Source organism: Arvicola amphibius, chromosome 10 (genome assembly GCF_903992535.2).
Source record: "Arvicola amphibius chromosome 10, mArvAmp1.2, whole genome shotgun sequence".
Taxonomy (NCBI): domain Eukaryota; kingdom Metazoa; phylum Chordata; class Mammalia; order Rodentia; family Cricetidae; genus Arvicola; species Arvicola amphibius.
In genome coordinates this window covers 113506503-113521762 of record NC_052056.1, presented here as the reverse complement: position 1 = coordinate 113521762, position 15260 = coordinate 113506503, and the positions used below count along the sequence as shown (strand labels likewise).

At 42.4% G+C, this 15260-nt stretch overlaps 1 protein-coding gene across 1 annotated transcript; it reads left to right on the top strand.

The window, feature by feature from the left end:
• Positions 1–196: 196 nt before the first annotated feature.
• On the top strand, positions 197–15028 carry Mcm4 (minichromosome maintenance complex component 4). The gene is made up of 16 exons (XM_038345729.1): positions 197–361; positions 765–929; positions 1257–1420; positions 1509–1610; positions 2271–2366; positions 2452–2547; positions 3014–3152; positions 5978–6198; positions 6691–6811; positions 9481–9740; positions 10170–10535; positions 11185–11312; positions 12081–12288; positions 13049–13277; positions 13724–13857; positions 14519–15028. The coding sequence occupies exons 1-16, from the start codon at positions 292–294 to the stop codon at positions 14609–14611; spliced, it is 2592 nt and encodes an 863-aa protein (XP_038201657.1). The 5' UTR covers positions 197–291; the 3' UTR covers positions 14612–15028.
• The last annotated feature ends 232 nt before the right edge of the window (positions 15029–15260 follow it).

Genomic DNA, 15260 nt, shown 5'->3' with positions numbered 1-15260 from the left:
AGAGCTACGCCAGTCCGCCTCTGTGATTGGCCGGACACCTCCTCTCAGGCCACGCCCACCCCACGCCAAGGGCGCACAGTGGCGCCTTCCGGAGGCGGAGCTAGGCGCTCTTGCCTCTGTGATTGGCCGGGCGGTGCTGGGCGCTGTGACGACAGAGCGACTGGCGGGAATCGGCTCTGCGCTCGGACCCGGAACGCTCTGCACGGTTCCCGGCTGTACAGGCTAACCCGGATCCAAGAGTCGGGGCGACTCGGACCCAGTTTCCCCTTGTGGCATAGGTACCACAGCACCATGTCGTCCCCGGCGTCGACCCCGAGCCGCCGCAGCAGCCGACGCGGACGAGCCACCCCAGCCCAGACGCGTGAGTCCCCTCATCTTTCGCTTTCCGCCTCGTGTCTATTCCCGCAGCACCGTGGAATGTCCTGGGGCCTCCGAGCCTGGTGTGTGATTGACAGGCCTGGGCAGATAGTGAGTGGCCTCTGCTCGCTCAGATACTGATGACTGCCTGGGCGCTCACCCCCGCGCTGTCCGGCCTGGGCAGCTCAGTTGTTTAAAAATGCCAACTCCTTTTCTCTCTGTTTGAAGTCGTTTGTGGGTTTTGCTTTGTTTGTTTTTTTTTTGTTTTTGTTTTTGTTTTTGCTTGTTTGGTTTTCTTTCTTCTTCTTCTTTTTTTTTTTTTAAGTAATAAGACTACCTGAGAGGCACATCCTGGAAGACTAAGCTTGAGAGTTGATACTTTTTTGTTTTGTTTTGTATGACGGAAGTGAGAAGTGAGGAGAGCAGCAGGTCGTCTCCCAGCCGGAGACGGAGAGGCGAAGATTCTTCCACTGGCGAGCTGCCGCCCATGCCCACCTCGCCAGGAGCGGACCTGCAGAGCCCAGCTGCACAGAGCGCCTTGTTTTCCAGCCCTCCTCAGATGCATTCCTCAGGTGGGTGTCTGCAGATGTGGGTTATGCTCTGGTTGATAAGAGTCATCAGCCTTCGGGATGACTGGTTAAGCAGTTGCTATGATGCCCAAGCGTTCTTCTGTGTGAGCTGGTGTAGGTTCTCACTGAAACAGCTGGGGAGGGAGGCAGAATTGGTACAAGCTATGACCCAGTGAGCCAAGGAAGCAGATTTTATAGTAGACTTGCATTTCAGCTATGAAAGATTGCAATAAGGACTCTGTCAAGATTGGCGGGCAGCATGCCAAATTTGGGGTATGATGTGCTACAGGGATTTCTTCCGTGGTGAAGGTGAATATGTTGTTTTTGTAGCTATTCCTTTGGACTTTGACGTTAGTTCGCCGTTGACATATGGCACTCCCAGCTCTCGAGTGGAAGGAACCCCAAGAAGTGGGGTGAGAGGCACCCCGGTGAGGCAGAGGCCCGACCTGGGCTCTGCTCGGAAGGGTCTGCAGGTGGATCTGCAGTCTGATGGAGTGAGTACGGAGCAGCTCTGGGACCTGGACGTTTCTGGAGCCTAAGATAGGTAGTTCCATTAACCTGTTTCTGTTGTCTCTTCTGTAGACAGCAGCAGAAGACATCGCAGCAAGCGAACAGTCTCTAGGCCAAAAACTTGTGATTTGGGGAACAGATGTGAATGTGGCAACATGCAAAGAAAATTTTCAGGTAAGCTTATGGATACTAAAAACTCACTCCTGAGACTTTGGGAGAAAGTGTAGGTAATCTCTATGTTGGTAGCCATGATGTATAGCAGCAAGTTGTTTGTGGCGTAGAATTTTATTTCTAAAATAATTTATGTTATGCAAAATATGGTGATAAGCTTTTTATTAAGATTTCGATACATTGAGATGATTTCTCTGTGTGACCCTGGCTATTTTGGAACTCGAAGCTGACTTCGAACTCAGAGATACACCTGTCTCTGCCTCTCTGCTAGAATTAGAGGTGTGTGTTACCACTCCCAACTACTTATTTTAGCATTTGGGCAGAGGATTACTGGAAGTTCAAGGCCAGCCTGGGTTTATAGTAAGAACCCTGTCTCAAACCCAAAGAAGAAAATTTCTGTATGTGTACATATAGCCATAGATTTAATCTTTTTTCTTTCATATAGTTACTGTTTAGGGGAGGGGACATGCCATGCATGGCTTTTATGTGAAGGTTAGAGGCCACTTTGCAGGGTTTGGAGATAGAAGTGAAGTCATCAGGCTTCTAGGTGAGCATCCTTAACTACTGAGCCATCCTACTGGTCTTAAATTCTGCATTTTAATAATAACTACATGTTTTAAGTTCATTAAGCTTAATCCTTTTTTTTTTTAACTCCACGTCAAGCGATTCCTTCAATGTTTTACTGATCCTCTGGCCAAAGAAGAAGAAAGTGTTGGTATAGACGTTACTCAACCTTTGTACATGCAAAGACTTGGAGAGGTAATCAAATGCGATTTACAAATGGAAGTTTTATATTTTGAGATAATAAAATTAGTGAGATATGACATCTTCATTTGTCTTACAGATTAATATTACAGGGGAACCATTTTTAAATGTGAACTGTGAACACATAAAGTCATTTGGCAAAAACATGTATAGACAGCTCATCTCCTACCCACAGGTAAGAATTGGTTTGAGCTTCATGGTTATAGTAAACATTTGCAAGGAATGTTCCTAGCAGCAGAATTGTATTAGGTTAAAAGGCTGCTTCCAAAGGTTGACTATTCTTAAAGAAAACCATGTTTTACTGCATTTAAAGTGAGGATTTTTTTTCTTCACTAATTAGCAGTGTTCCTTAAAAATAATGAATCTTACCAGCAATTTCTTAGATTTCATGAAGTAAATTATCTCTTTTCAGGGTGTGTTAATCAGAAGCTGTTGAGACAAGCTAGTATCCAGGGTAGCTTTGTAGCTGAAGATGACCTTGAACTCCTGATTTCTTGGTGTCTGACCCCTGGGGCTGGAGTTAGGTCTTATGACCTACCTAAATGTGCTAGGACTTGAACTTTAGTCTCCTCAGAGCAACAAGTGTTGTCAACTCCTGAATTATCTCTTCAGCCCCTATATCTTTATATTCATATTTACAGGAGGTCATACCAACCTTTGACATGGCGGTCAATGAGATCTTCTTTGAGCGTTACCCTGACTCCATTTTAGAACATCAGATTCAAGTAAGACCTTTTAATGCATTGAAGACAAAGAGTATGAGAAACCTGAATCCGGAAGGTAATGTATTTAGTAGTGGTAAATGCCTTATGTGGGAAGAAACATCAAGAATTATGTAGTGGGTAGTGATAGCATTAAATTATAAATTGAAAAGATTTATTCTGTATACTTTTGTGAACTTATTGTGGATTTTTCTAACTTAACTGAAGTATCTGATATAAAAGAAATTGCAATACTGTACTGTAAAAGTGATTTTATTCAAATACAATAAATTTCTAGTTACTAGGTATGCATTTTTTTTTTAAGATTTTATTTACTAAGTATATAGTGTTCTACCAGAACGTACGACCGCACACCAGAAGAGGGCACTATACATGGTTGTGAGCCACCGTGTAGTTGCTGGGAATTGAACTCAGGACCTCTAGAAAAGCAGCCAGCGCTCTTAACCTCTGAGCCACCTCTCCAGCCCTGGTGTACACTTTCTTAGTCACTGAAGAGAGCAAATACAGAAGCCCAGCAAGGTGGCTGAGCTATAACAGCTTTTGCTATGAAAACCTGACCATCGGAGTTCAGTTCCTAGAACCCATGGTGGAAGGAGAAGATTAAGTTATGAGGACTGTTTTCTGATTTTACATCTGTGCCCACAGTCATACACACATGTAATGATAATAAAGAAAACAAATGCAGAACATGATTCCCCAGCCTTAAACTTCAAAGAATTCCAGCTTGCAAAGTAAATAAAACATAAAGTGTCTGTGCCTTGGGGAAAGAACAAAGTTCTGCACCTGTAGAGGAAAAATTGGTTATGAAAGAGAAATTTGGGTAATAGGATGTGAAAGGTGAACGTGGAGGAATTCCTTCTAGAAGACGATAGAAAGCTGCGTGTGAGCGATAGCAAATGTGGGTGATTGAAGTGGGGATTTTGGAGACAGTGTTGGGGACAACTGCTTAGATGTCAAAGAATTTAGGTTTTTACTCATACTGGGTTGCCTTACCCAGTCTTAATACATGGGGAGGTGCTTAGTCTTTTTGGGGAGGGGGTTCTTTGTTTTTTTCAAGACAGGGTTGCTCTGTGTAGCTCTGGCTGTCCTGGAACTCACTTTGTGGACCAGGCTGGCCTCGAACTCACAGAGATCCACCTGCCTCTGTTTCCCAAGTGCTGGGATTAAAAGCATGCACCACCATCCAGCTGAGGTGCTTAGTCTTACTGTAACTTGATATGACACGTTTTGTTGATATCATGGGAGATCTGCCCTTTCCTAAACAGAAACTGAATAGTGTATTGGTGGGAACAGATAGGGAGGGGTAAATGGGAAGGACTGGGGGGAGAGGAAGGAGGGAAAGCTGCAACCACGGTGTAAAATAAATAAATTGAAAATGAAAGCGTTTGGGTTTTGTTACAAAATAAGTAAAGAGATGTTTAAAAGAAAGATTTTGCCACTTAAACGCAATTCCATGAAGTTCTTGTATGAATTCAGTTAGACTGATAGTGGCTCAATTATGGGACATCAGGATCCTAATGTAGACAGTCCATGGCGGTATAAACAGGACAGAATGACATTTTTCCATGTGTGGAGATTGGAATGTAGTTGTTTTTTTAAAATTAATAATGCTTCTGCAGATAAATGTGTTAAGATTGTAAAATATCTTCCATAACAAAATAATATAGGCAATTAACATGAGCAGGACTTTTTTTTCGGTATTTGTTAAAGAACCATAATTTTCTGTTCTAAAATTAGCTCCCTACATCACCTTTCTGGTGAGATATTATAGACCCTAAGAGAAGGCATACCATACTTTAAAAAGAACTCGTAGGGAAAGCCTGAGATATAAGTTGGTGGTAGATCACTTATCTATGTGCCAACTATAAAAAAGAAAAGGACATACAGGAGTGTAAACCAAGCTTGTTTCATAGATAGCGATGACTGCTAAGAGGCAAAGTGCTTTTATTCCTGTAGGCACTGACCACAAAATGTGCGTGGTGCGTGTTGATGACATCTTTGTGTCCTTGCTTCATTCTGTAGGTAACAGAGAGAGGCTCAGGGCATCCCAGGGTCATACATACTTTGTCCGTGTTGTCTTGCTCTAGAGTCAGCCTGTTCCTGTGTATTATATGTTGATTTGTTGTAGCACGTGCCTTGTAGGCCAGAGGAAATGTAGGGTATCATTTCTTAAGAGCTGTTTTGTTATCAGAAGGGTTTTTTTTTTTATTGAGTAGGACTCAGCAAGTAGGATAGGCTAGCTGGCTAGCCTACAAGTCCTAAAGATCCTCCTGTTATTTTTCCTCCACGGTGCTGAAATCACAAGTACACCCCTAACCCCAACATTTCCAGCCCAAAATTTTTACCTGAGATTCAGGTCTTACAGGTAGCTTTTTAAATGAGATGAGAGGCTGGGGGACAAACTATACCTACACATCAAATTTCTCACCTGTTGTCTACTAAACAAGACACCTGAGAAAGAAAGAGCTAGATACGGGCCAGAAAGATGGCTCAGTGGTTAAAGATGCCAAGTCTGACCATTTGAGTTAGATCCCCAGGACCCACACAGTAGGAGAGAAAACTGACTCTGATCTCCACACTTGGCACCATGGCAGGTATGTGTTCAAATACACTGTGAATAAATAAGTAAATAAAAAGTAAAGAAATTATAAAAAGGATCAGAAGTATACTGCCGTTGAGAGGAAAGAAGGCTGGACATAGGAAGGACCTCTTAGGCTAGTCCTGAGGATACCAGCCAGCTGTCCATTACTGATTACAGTGCATGCTGTGTCTCCATTGGTCATCCACAATTCTACTTAAGAGTCTGCCTTAGTGGCAGACCCTTGTCTGGGTGGGCTGAGAGAAAAAGCTGCTGGTGACAAACAAACCTCTTTCCCTTTACAGACATTGATCAGCTTATCACTATCAGTGGCATGGTCATCAGGACATCACAGCTGATTCCTGAGATGCAGGAGGCCTTCTTCCAATGCCAAGTGTGTGCCCATACCACCCGGGTGGAGATGGACCGAGGCCGCATTGCTGAGCCCTGCTCTTGTGCACACTGCCACACCAGCCACAGCATGGCACTGATCCACAACCGATCCCTGTTCTCCGATAAGCAGATGGTATGTGGCCACTCTACCCAGAGTGGTTCCCCAACACACTGCTGCCTGTGTTCAGCCTCTGTCTGAATCCTCAGCCAATTAATTTGTCAATCTACCCTCAACCTTCCTAAATGGAATTCAGCTCTTTGCATCTTAGAGTGTTGGTTTTGTTGATGACTAGAATTTGGGGCTGGAGAGATGGCTCAGCAGTTAAGAGCACTGACTGCTCTTCCAGAGGACCCGGGTTCAATTCCCAGCACCCACATGGCAGCTCACAACTGTCTGAAAATGCAGCTCCACAGGATCTGACACCTTCACACCAATGTACATAAAGTTAAATAAATCATTAAAAAATTTTTAAAAAAAGATAGAATTTGGAGCACACTCAGGCTTCAGTACTGGTATGCTATGTTTGAAACACTGTTAGTATAGGCTGTACAAAGTGTTGTGGTTCTTTTGGCTTTATTTTCCACGGTACTTTTTTTGTTTCAAATTCTCTCTTGCTTCCTTCAGATCAAACTTCAAGAATCTCCTGAAGACATGCCTGCTGGGCAGACACCTCACACTATTGTTCTTTTTGCCCACAATGATCTTGTAGACAAGGTTCAGCCAGGGGACAGAGTGAATGTCACAGGTAAGGATGTAGGATTTTTTTTTTTTTTTTTTTGCTTTTGTTTTTGTTTTTCGAGACAGGGTTTCTCTGTAGCTTAGGAAGCTGTCCTGAAACTTGCTCTGTAGACCAGGCTAGCCTCGAACTCACAGAGATTCCCCTGCCTCTGCCTCCGAAGTACTGGGATTAAAGGCATGTGCCACCACTGCCTGGCCCACTGTTTGGCTTTTAAGTTCTCAGATGCAGATTTTAGATCTCATGTCCTGGGGGGCACTTGCTACGTAAATCTCCCAGGACTCTGCGTGTGTCTCAGATTGGTAATGCTGATGCCATGAGAGCAGCTTCAGTAGTGTTGATTGGATTCAGCCTGCCAGTAGCTGAGGGACAGAGCACCAACATGGGACTCATGAGTGCTTTTCTGCTTCTTTCCTACATGTCCAGCTTGGGTTAACATTACTTAGGGATTAGAGCAGGGCAGAGCGAGCACTTGTGTCCCCATGGGAAAGCTACTGCTGAGTGGTTGCAGTTCATGACTGCATCAATTCGTGTTTATAGATTCGAAATATTGTTGCTTCATGCAAAAACTGTCCTTATATTCAGTGTGGCAGGCTTTCCACAGTTCAGAGGAATGTAGGTATTTGGTCAAGGGTGGTGAGTCAAACACAACATTGTTCTTCATTGGGAATTGAGCCCAGGTATCCCTGGCTCCTGGGTCTGGGGCTCATTGTCCCAACAACTCAATGAGTCAGGATTTTTTTCCCCAACATAAGAGAGACATGCAGTCCCAGTTGTGCCCCACAACTGCCCTAACACCTTTGCTAAGGTATTTAATCCAAGGTTGGTTTCCTCAGCTGTATCTTCAGTGCTCTATCATAGTAGGTGCCCAGAGGAACAAAACTGGGCGATTCCAGGCGTCATTAATATCACCTGGTCTACAGCGCTCTACGGGTGGAGTGTGATCTGCTTTGCATTTTTAAAATGTTTCGTAAATTCTGTTTTGTTTTATTTTGGTTTGTTTTAATTTTATATCAGAGAATAGCTTGCAGGAGCCAGTTCTCTTGTTCTTGCACATGGGGCCTAAAGACTGCACTCAGAGCATCAGGTTTGAGGGCAAGTGCCTTTACCTGCTGAGCACCTCGCTAGCTCTCTTTGCTGTTTCAAATGAGAATTGCATTGTCTTGTTAAAGGACCACAGTCTGTGAGGGTGAGCTGTAGATAGATTTAGTCCTCAAAAGTAGGGGCCTGGGTCAGTGGTGCTTGCTGTGCAGATCAGACCTGAGTTCCCTCCCCTGGGTCCCACATGGTGGAAGGAGAACCAACTCCCAAAAGCCACCGCTTGACCTTCACACACCACCCTGAAGTGCATGCGCACAGGCATCTCCACACTATTGTAAGTTGAAACTTTGATTTTTTTTTTTTAAGCATTGTTAAGAAACAGAATTAGAATGGAATTCTTTTTTATTTAATTTTTTTTTAAGATTTATTTATTTATTTATTATGTATACAACATTCTGCCTCCATGTATGCCTGCACACCAGAGGAGCGTGCTAGATCTCAGTACAGATGGTTGTGAGCCACCATGTGGTTGCTGGGAATTGAACTCAGGACCTCCAGAAGAGCAGCCAGTGCTCTTAACCTCTGAGCCATCTCTCCAGCCCTAGAATGGAGTTCTATTGGAATTCTAACAAAATTAGAGTGGAGTTCAGGGATAGTTTGAAATCCAAAGAAAAACATTAGATATACCAGTTTAGAAAACCCTTCCTTCTGGAAGCTGAAGAGATAGCTACATGATTAAGTGCACCTGCTGTTCTGGAGGACCTGGGTTCAATTCCTGGCACCCATGTGGCAGCTCACAACTGTCTATAACTCCAGACATAACTCACACACACATACATGCAGGCAAAACACCAATGCACATAAAAATAAATATAAAAAAGAAAACCCTCCCTTAGAGAATGTATTCATTAGAGTAGCTAAAGTATTATTTATCACTTAGTTTCTGTAAATTACTTTCTTTGGTGCGTGCTTTTGGGGACACAGGTTTGAGGATTGGATTGGCATGCCATGCTAGGAATCAAGCCAGGGCTTTGCACATTCTTAGCAAATGCTCTGTTAGGGAGCTACATCTCCAGCCCTTAATTAGGTTCATGAAAAGATCTCAGAAAACATCCTGTTCCTAGTTGATCCCCAAGTTGTTATTTTCCCTTCACCTCTTGCTATTCGTTATTTTTAAAAGAATTGAGCTTTTGGTATTTTTATTTTTACATTTTTGGTGTAGGCTTTAACATTTTATGCCAGGTGATGACTAAGTAATTACTAAGTGATTTAGCCTAGGAAAATGACACTACTATATTAAATATGACCATAACATAACCTTTTTTACAAATAGCCTGCTCTCATTTTGTCCCTAGAACAATTGTGCACAAAGTATTTATGCACAGATAGTTCCCTAAGTTCATCTAGAACAGATGCATACAAATATGATTTTGTATCTGTTCTTAAAAACTTGTTTCTTCCCAGTTTGCCCGTTTCTTCTGTTTCTTGATGTTCTTAATGTAGGCCTTAGCCAGAAGGCTAACTAGTAATGGATGTTTAAGTTTGGTGCGGCCCCCAGTAGTTGCACATTGCCTGTCTGACCACTGAGCCTGCAGCGGGAGACATAGTAAAGCTGTGTCTCCTGTAAATGTTCTTAGGCATATATCGAGCAGTACCCATCCGAGTCAATCCAAGAGTGAGCAACGTGAAGTCTGTCTATAAAACCCACATTGATGTCATTCATTACCGGAAGACTGACGCAAAACGCCTGCACGGCCTTGATGAAGAAGCAGAACAGAAACTTTTCTCAGAGAACCGTGTGAAATTCCTTAAGGAACTTTCTAAGAAACCAGACATTTATGAGCGACTTGCTTCAGCTTTGGCTCCCAGCATTTATGAACATGAAGATATAAAGAAGGTAAAAATGGAGTTTTTAACTTGAGATTAAGATTTATAGTTCTTTGGAATCAAGTAGTTCAAAAAAATCCATTTACCACTGCTACCAACTCCCCGAGATAAGCACTGTTTGAGCTGTGACAAGACACTTGACCCTACCTCAGTTGTTTGTTGCCGTTTTGTTGTGTATATATTCATCTCTGTGCTGTGTGCGTTTGCGTCCCTCAACCTAAGAGATTACATGAGATCAGAGCAGAGGTTATGCTGGGTGAGTCCTAGAATGATACTGTCTTAGGTTTAAATTGTTAGGAATAATTTAGAGTGACCAGTGCACTCTCAGATGGCTTTGGTCACACCTTCAGCTTGTAAGTTAAAAAAGTACCTCTAAAACAGAAGAAAAATCTATTACTCTACAAAATGAATGTTTAGAAGTGTTTATGCATTTTTTAAGGGAATCTTGCTTCAGCTCTTTGGTGGAACAAGAAAGGATTTCAGTCACACTGGAAGGGGCAAATTCCGTGCCGAGATCAACATCCTTCTATGTGGGGACCCTGGCACCAGCAAGTCCCAACTGCTGCAGTATGTATACAACCTGGTCCCCCGAGGCCAGTACACATCTGGAAAGGGCTCCAGTGCAGTTGGCCTCACAGCCTACGTGATGAAAGACCCTGAGACCAGGCAGCTAGTCCTGCAGACAGGTGCCCTTGTCTTGAGTGACAATGGCATATGTTGCATTGATGAGTTTGACAAAATGAATGAAAGTACAAGGTCTGTACTGCATGAAGTCATGGAACAACAGACTCTGTCCATTGCAAAGGTGAGTGGTGATGTCCACTTTGACTACAGACTCTGTGATGATGCCTGCTCACATTTCAATTAAGCTTCTGTGTTGAAACCTCCTTCATTAGCTGCTTTTACTCACTAAGTGTAAAGCCAAGCTTTAGTTTGTGTTGAAGTTACTGCAAGTGTTGTGTTTGCTTTCTGATTTTAAAGATGTGTGACTGACTGCAGGGGGTTGGAGAGATGCCTCAGTAGTTAAGTAACCACTAAGTTACTTAGCTGTTAAGTGGCTGCTTGACCAGAAAACTTGGGTTTGATTCCCAGCACCCACATTCAGCTCACAACCATTTGTCATCTGTAGCTCCAGTTCCAAGGGAACTAGTGCCCTCTTCTGACCTCCACGGTTACCAAGTGCACATATAATGTGCAAACATTCAGGCAAAACACTCAATATATAGAATAAAATTTAATTAAAGACAAATATAGCTACAGAATGCATATGTCTTAAGGTCAGTCCTAGGTATGAATCTAAGGACAGAGTCCATCTGTGTGCCATGAAGTCAGTGAGGCTCTTGGAAAGCAGAATCAGCAAAGCAAAGGATGATTAGTAAGAGGTCAGGTGAAGATGGTTTTCTTCCTTGTGGGTGTCAGGAAAAGGCTTCTAACTGCAGTGCTTCCTTTGATAGGCTGGAATCATCTGTCAGCTTAATGCACGCACATCTGTCCTGGCAGCAGCGAATCCTATCGAGTCTCAGTGGAACCCTAAAAAAACAACCATTGAAAATATCCAGCTACCTCATACATTGTTGTCAAGGTACTGAAACATTTCTGTATGATGAATGTGTCTGTTGGCTTATTCATATAATTATCAACAGGAGATTGAAAAGAAAAGAGTAAGAGTCAGCAACTGCTGTCAATCTCTATTAACATTAAACAATGATTCAGATTTGGTTGGTCAGGGCTCTTGGTAAGATGTATCTGTTCGATTATTTTACTAAATTTGTTTTGTCTCTGATGGTGCTAGGGATTTAATGAAAGCCTCTCATGTGTTAGGCAAATGCTGTATCACTGAAGTACACTCCTTATGAAACAGTTATTCTCAGAACAGTTGAAGGGTTTTTAAGATTTATATATACATATATATATATATATACACACACACACACACACACACACACACACAATGTTCCACCTGTATATATGCCTGCAGGCCAGAGAACACCAGATCTAATTAGAGATGGTTGTGAGCCACCATGTGGTTTCTGGGAACTGAAATCATGACTCCTAGAAGAGCAGCCAGTGATCTTAACCGCTAAGCCACCTCTCTAGCCCAGTTGAAGGTATTTTTACCCAAGTATACTTAGTCCTCTGAATTATGGTAACATTTCTCAAAGAAAATCTTAACTTCTTTGACTTCACTCGTACCTAGGCAAGGCTACAGATTGGTTCGTTGGTAATGTGACAGCCCTCTGTTGGCACATATATAGTACAGTTGATGAGTGGCTTAAACACCTCTAGGTCCTGTCTTTAGGTATGTTGGTGTCTCAACAATAAAGACAGTGTTTTTCCTCTGTCTTGTCAGGTTTGATCTTATCTTCCTCATGCTGGACCCTCAGGATGAGGCATATGACCGGCGTCTGGCTCATCACCTGGTTTCACTGTACTACCAAAGTGAGGAGCAGGTGGAGGAGGAGTTCCTGGACATGGCAGTGCTGAAGGACTACATCGCATATGCACATAGCACCATCATGCCCCGGCTGAGTGAGGAGGCCAGCCAGGCGCTCATTGAGGTAACCAGACTCTGGATAAGTTAGTTACCTGTTTCTCTTAACTTCTTCCCTTGTTTTGAAAAGGAAAAAGTTGGTGGTTGACTCACACATACTTAAAGAGGAGCAGGAATGTGGTAGGGCTTCTTTGGGCTGAGTATTGTGATATGGCATGTGCTTCAATGCGTTTACATCCTAGCTGGGTTCTAAAAGGCTTAGTGAGGGTTAGAGGTGATATGTAATTTTTCATTTGTATCATGAAATAAAAAACTACATGCAAAATTAATTCTTTTTGGAACATTTTATCTTCAGGCATCTTTTCGATGCCTTATAAAATGGGTCTCATGGGCAGTCTTTTGCCAAGCCTTTTCCTACGGGCTCCTTTCCTCTCCCACTATTTCCTTTGTTGTGGTGGTTGTTGTGTGTGTCTGTGTTTGGTGCTGGGGATTTTACTCATGGGGGTTTAAACATGCATTCTTCTAAGTTATACTGCCAGCCTTTTGATCGCTCTTTTTCATGCCTACCTGTCCAGCTATCCTGACATCACCCTACATTGATGTAACAATCCTCTAGCGTTCTGTTTCAGTGTGTGTAAGGCTCCAATCAACCCTTAATGAATTCCAAGTCCCTGGCCTAGATCCATTTTGAAACTACTTAGAGTAATTCTACATTGTAGGCAGATAGGCTTTCAGTTGTTTAACAGAACCCTAACTGCTCGAGGTCATGCACGGAACTGAAGGTCTTGTCCACAATGTCTTCATTTTGTCGCTCCTGTCTTCTCTAGGCTTACGTGAACATGAGGAAGATCGGTAGTAGCCGGGGAATGGTTTCTGCTTACCCTCGACAGCTAGAGTCATTAATTCGATTAGCAGAAGCCCATGCTAAAGTGAGATTTTCAGACAAAGTTGAAGCAATTGATGTGGAAGAGGCAAAACGCCTTCACCGGGAAGCTCTAAAACAGTCTGCAACTGACCCCCGCACTGGCATTGTGGATATATCTATTCTTACTACAGGTTTGTTACTTGTTTTGAACAGAAAGACTTAAAATCTAAAGGGATTGTCTCCTCTGGCATCGTGCTACTTATTAAAGTCCATTTCAAGGGTGAACAAGGCATGTGTCCCAGCTAACCAGAAGGCTCAGGCAAGGAGGTCACTTGAGCTCAGGAGTTCTAGGCAAACTGAGGTGGAATAGCAAGACCCTGTCTCAAAATAAAAAGAATTTGTTCTCCTAATAAGTATGATTACACTTGCTACACAGCTTATGTAGGCTTTCAGTGGCAATTAGCTATTGATATGTAAAATAATTGAAATAACAAAAGCTCATGCTCTTGAAAATGCCCTGGCATTTGGCTGTTTTCCTACCTACCTTGGCAATACTACTGAAGGAATGTTTGTGGGAATCTGTAACGTTTTACTTCCTCGTGGCAGAAATATTTTTAATCATTTCTTTTTGAAATAGGGATGAGTGCCACTTCTCGTAAACGAAAAGAAGAATTAGCAGAAGCATTGAGGAAACTTATTTTGTCTAAGGGTAAAACACCAGCCTTAAAATACCAGCAACTTTTTGAGGATATTCGGGGACAGTCCGACACAGTACGTATTTATATATTTATGTATGTGTAAGTAATAAACGTAAACAAGAGTAAGACGGCCTCTTCCATAGACACATTATCAAGAAATACATCACTAAAAGTTTAGTATACTTGTTTGGAGTTTAGATTTGTTTTAGGGAAGAAATATCTGTATGACCTTTTACAATTAATTAAAGATGAATCTTTAGTGAAAGAAAAACTGTATGGGTGGAAGTGAAGGTCCACTTGTCTTTGCTTTGTCTTCATAACACTTCTTCGCCTACCCTTGCCCGCACTGCATGATGGTGGCAGAGCTTAGAAAGGTCCTTTGAAAAAAACGTTTGCCATCCGTGATTTACAGCATGAAAACTGTGTACAAGTGGGGTTGGTGAGGTGGCTCAGTGGGTAAAAACGAGAGCTGTCACTAAGCCTGATGACCTGAGTTCTAGTCCTGGACCCCATGTGCTGGAAGGAGTCAACCGACTTTGTTTGGCAAGTGTCATTTGGCTTTCATTTAGGCACCAGCTCTCACACACAGGAACACAAAATAAATATGATGTGTATATAAAATGTAATTTAGCAAAATGAATTGTCTACAACTACTAAAATGACAGACTTTGGGTGGTAGTTTTAACATTTGTGTGTCTAAAAGAAAGATTTCAACGTGTGACATTTTGTTCTAGGCAATTACCAAAGATATGTTTGAAGAAGCCCTGCGTGCTTTGGCTGATGATGACTTTTTGACGGTGACTGGGAAAACTGTCCGCTTGCTCTGAGCTGTGTGATCCTTGGTCTGGAATCCGTTGCTGTTGTTGATGAACAGTCTGAAAGGCAGTATTCCACCACATAAAAATTTTCTATCCTGTGATGCATTTTTTATTTACATTTTAAATTATCACTATATACAGTAGAGGCTGCTTTCCTGATGCTCTACTTTACTTAAGCACCTATTTGCACAAAGTCTAAGCCTAGTTTTGGAGAAGGTTTTTAATGGGGGCCTTTGCTTTTGTTGTGTTGCAGGGCTGGGGATGAAGCTAAGGGTACCTGTATGCTACGTGTGCAAGCTACGTCCCCAGTGTGTAGAGAATTTTGTAACTGGCCAGGATACTGATGTGATGATGAGCTAGTGACTCTTACTCCTTTCATAGCACCTGGATTTAACTTTATAGAGGCTTCTCTGTAACTGTTACTAGAACAAGAATATGATTGAAAATTACTAAATTCCAAATTGGTTTCTACTTTTTCCTAATATGTAAAACTTTTTCCTAAATAAATGACAGAGAAAGTAATACTTGGTTGTTTAACATTATTTCTCATTAAGAAAAGAACTAAATATTGTATTCTTGGAGTCATAATGGTGCTTTATAGGCTATAAAAGAAATCAAGATAGGGCTGGAAAGATGGCTCAGCGGTTAAGAGCACTGC

Coding starts and splice junctions, on each gene's coding strand:
- Mcm4 (XM_038345729.1), top strand. CDS start 292: ATGTCGTCCCCGGCGTCGACCCCGAGCCGCCGCAGCAGCCGACGCGGA. Junction 2,367..2,451: donor ACATGCAAAGACTTGGAGAG/GTAATCAAATGC, acceptor TTTGTCTTACAG/ATTAATATTACAGGGGAACC. Junction 6,812..9,480: donor GGACAGAGTGAATGTCACAG/GTAAGGATGTAG, acceptor AAATGTTCTTAG/GCATATATCGAGCAGTACCC.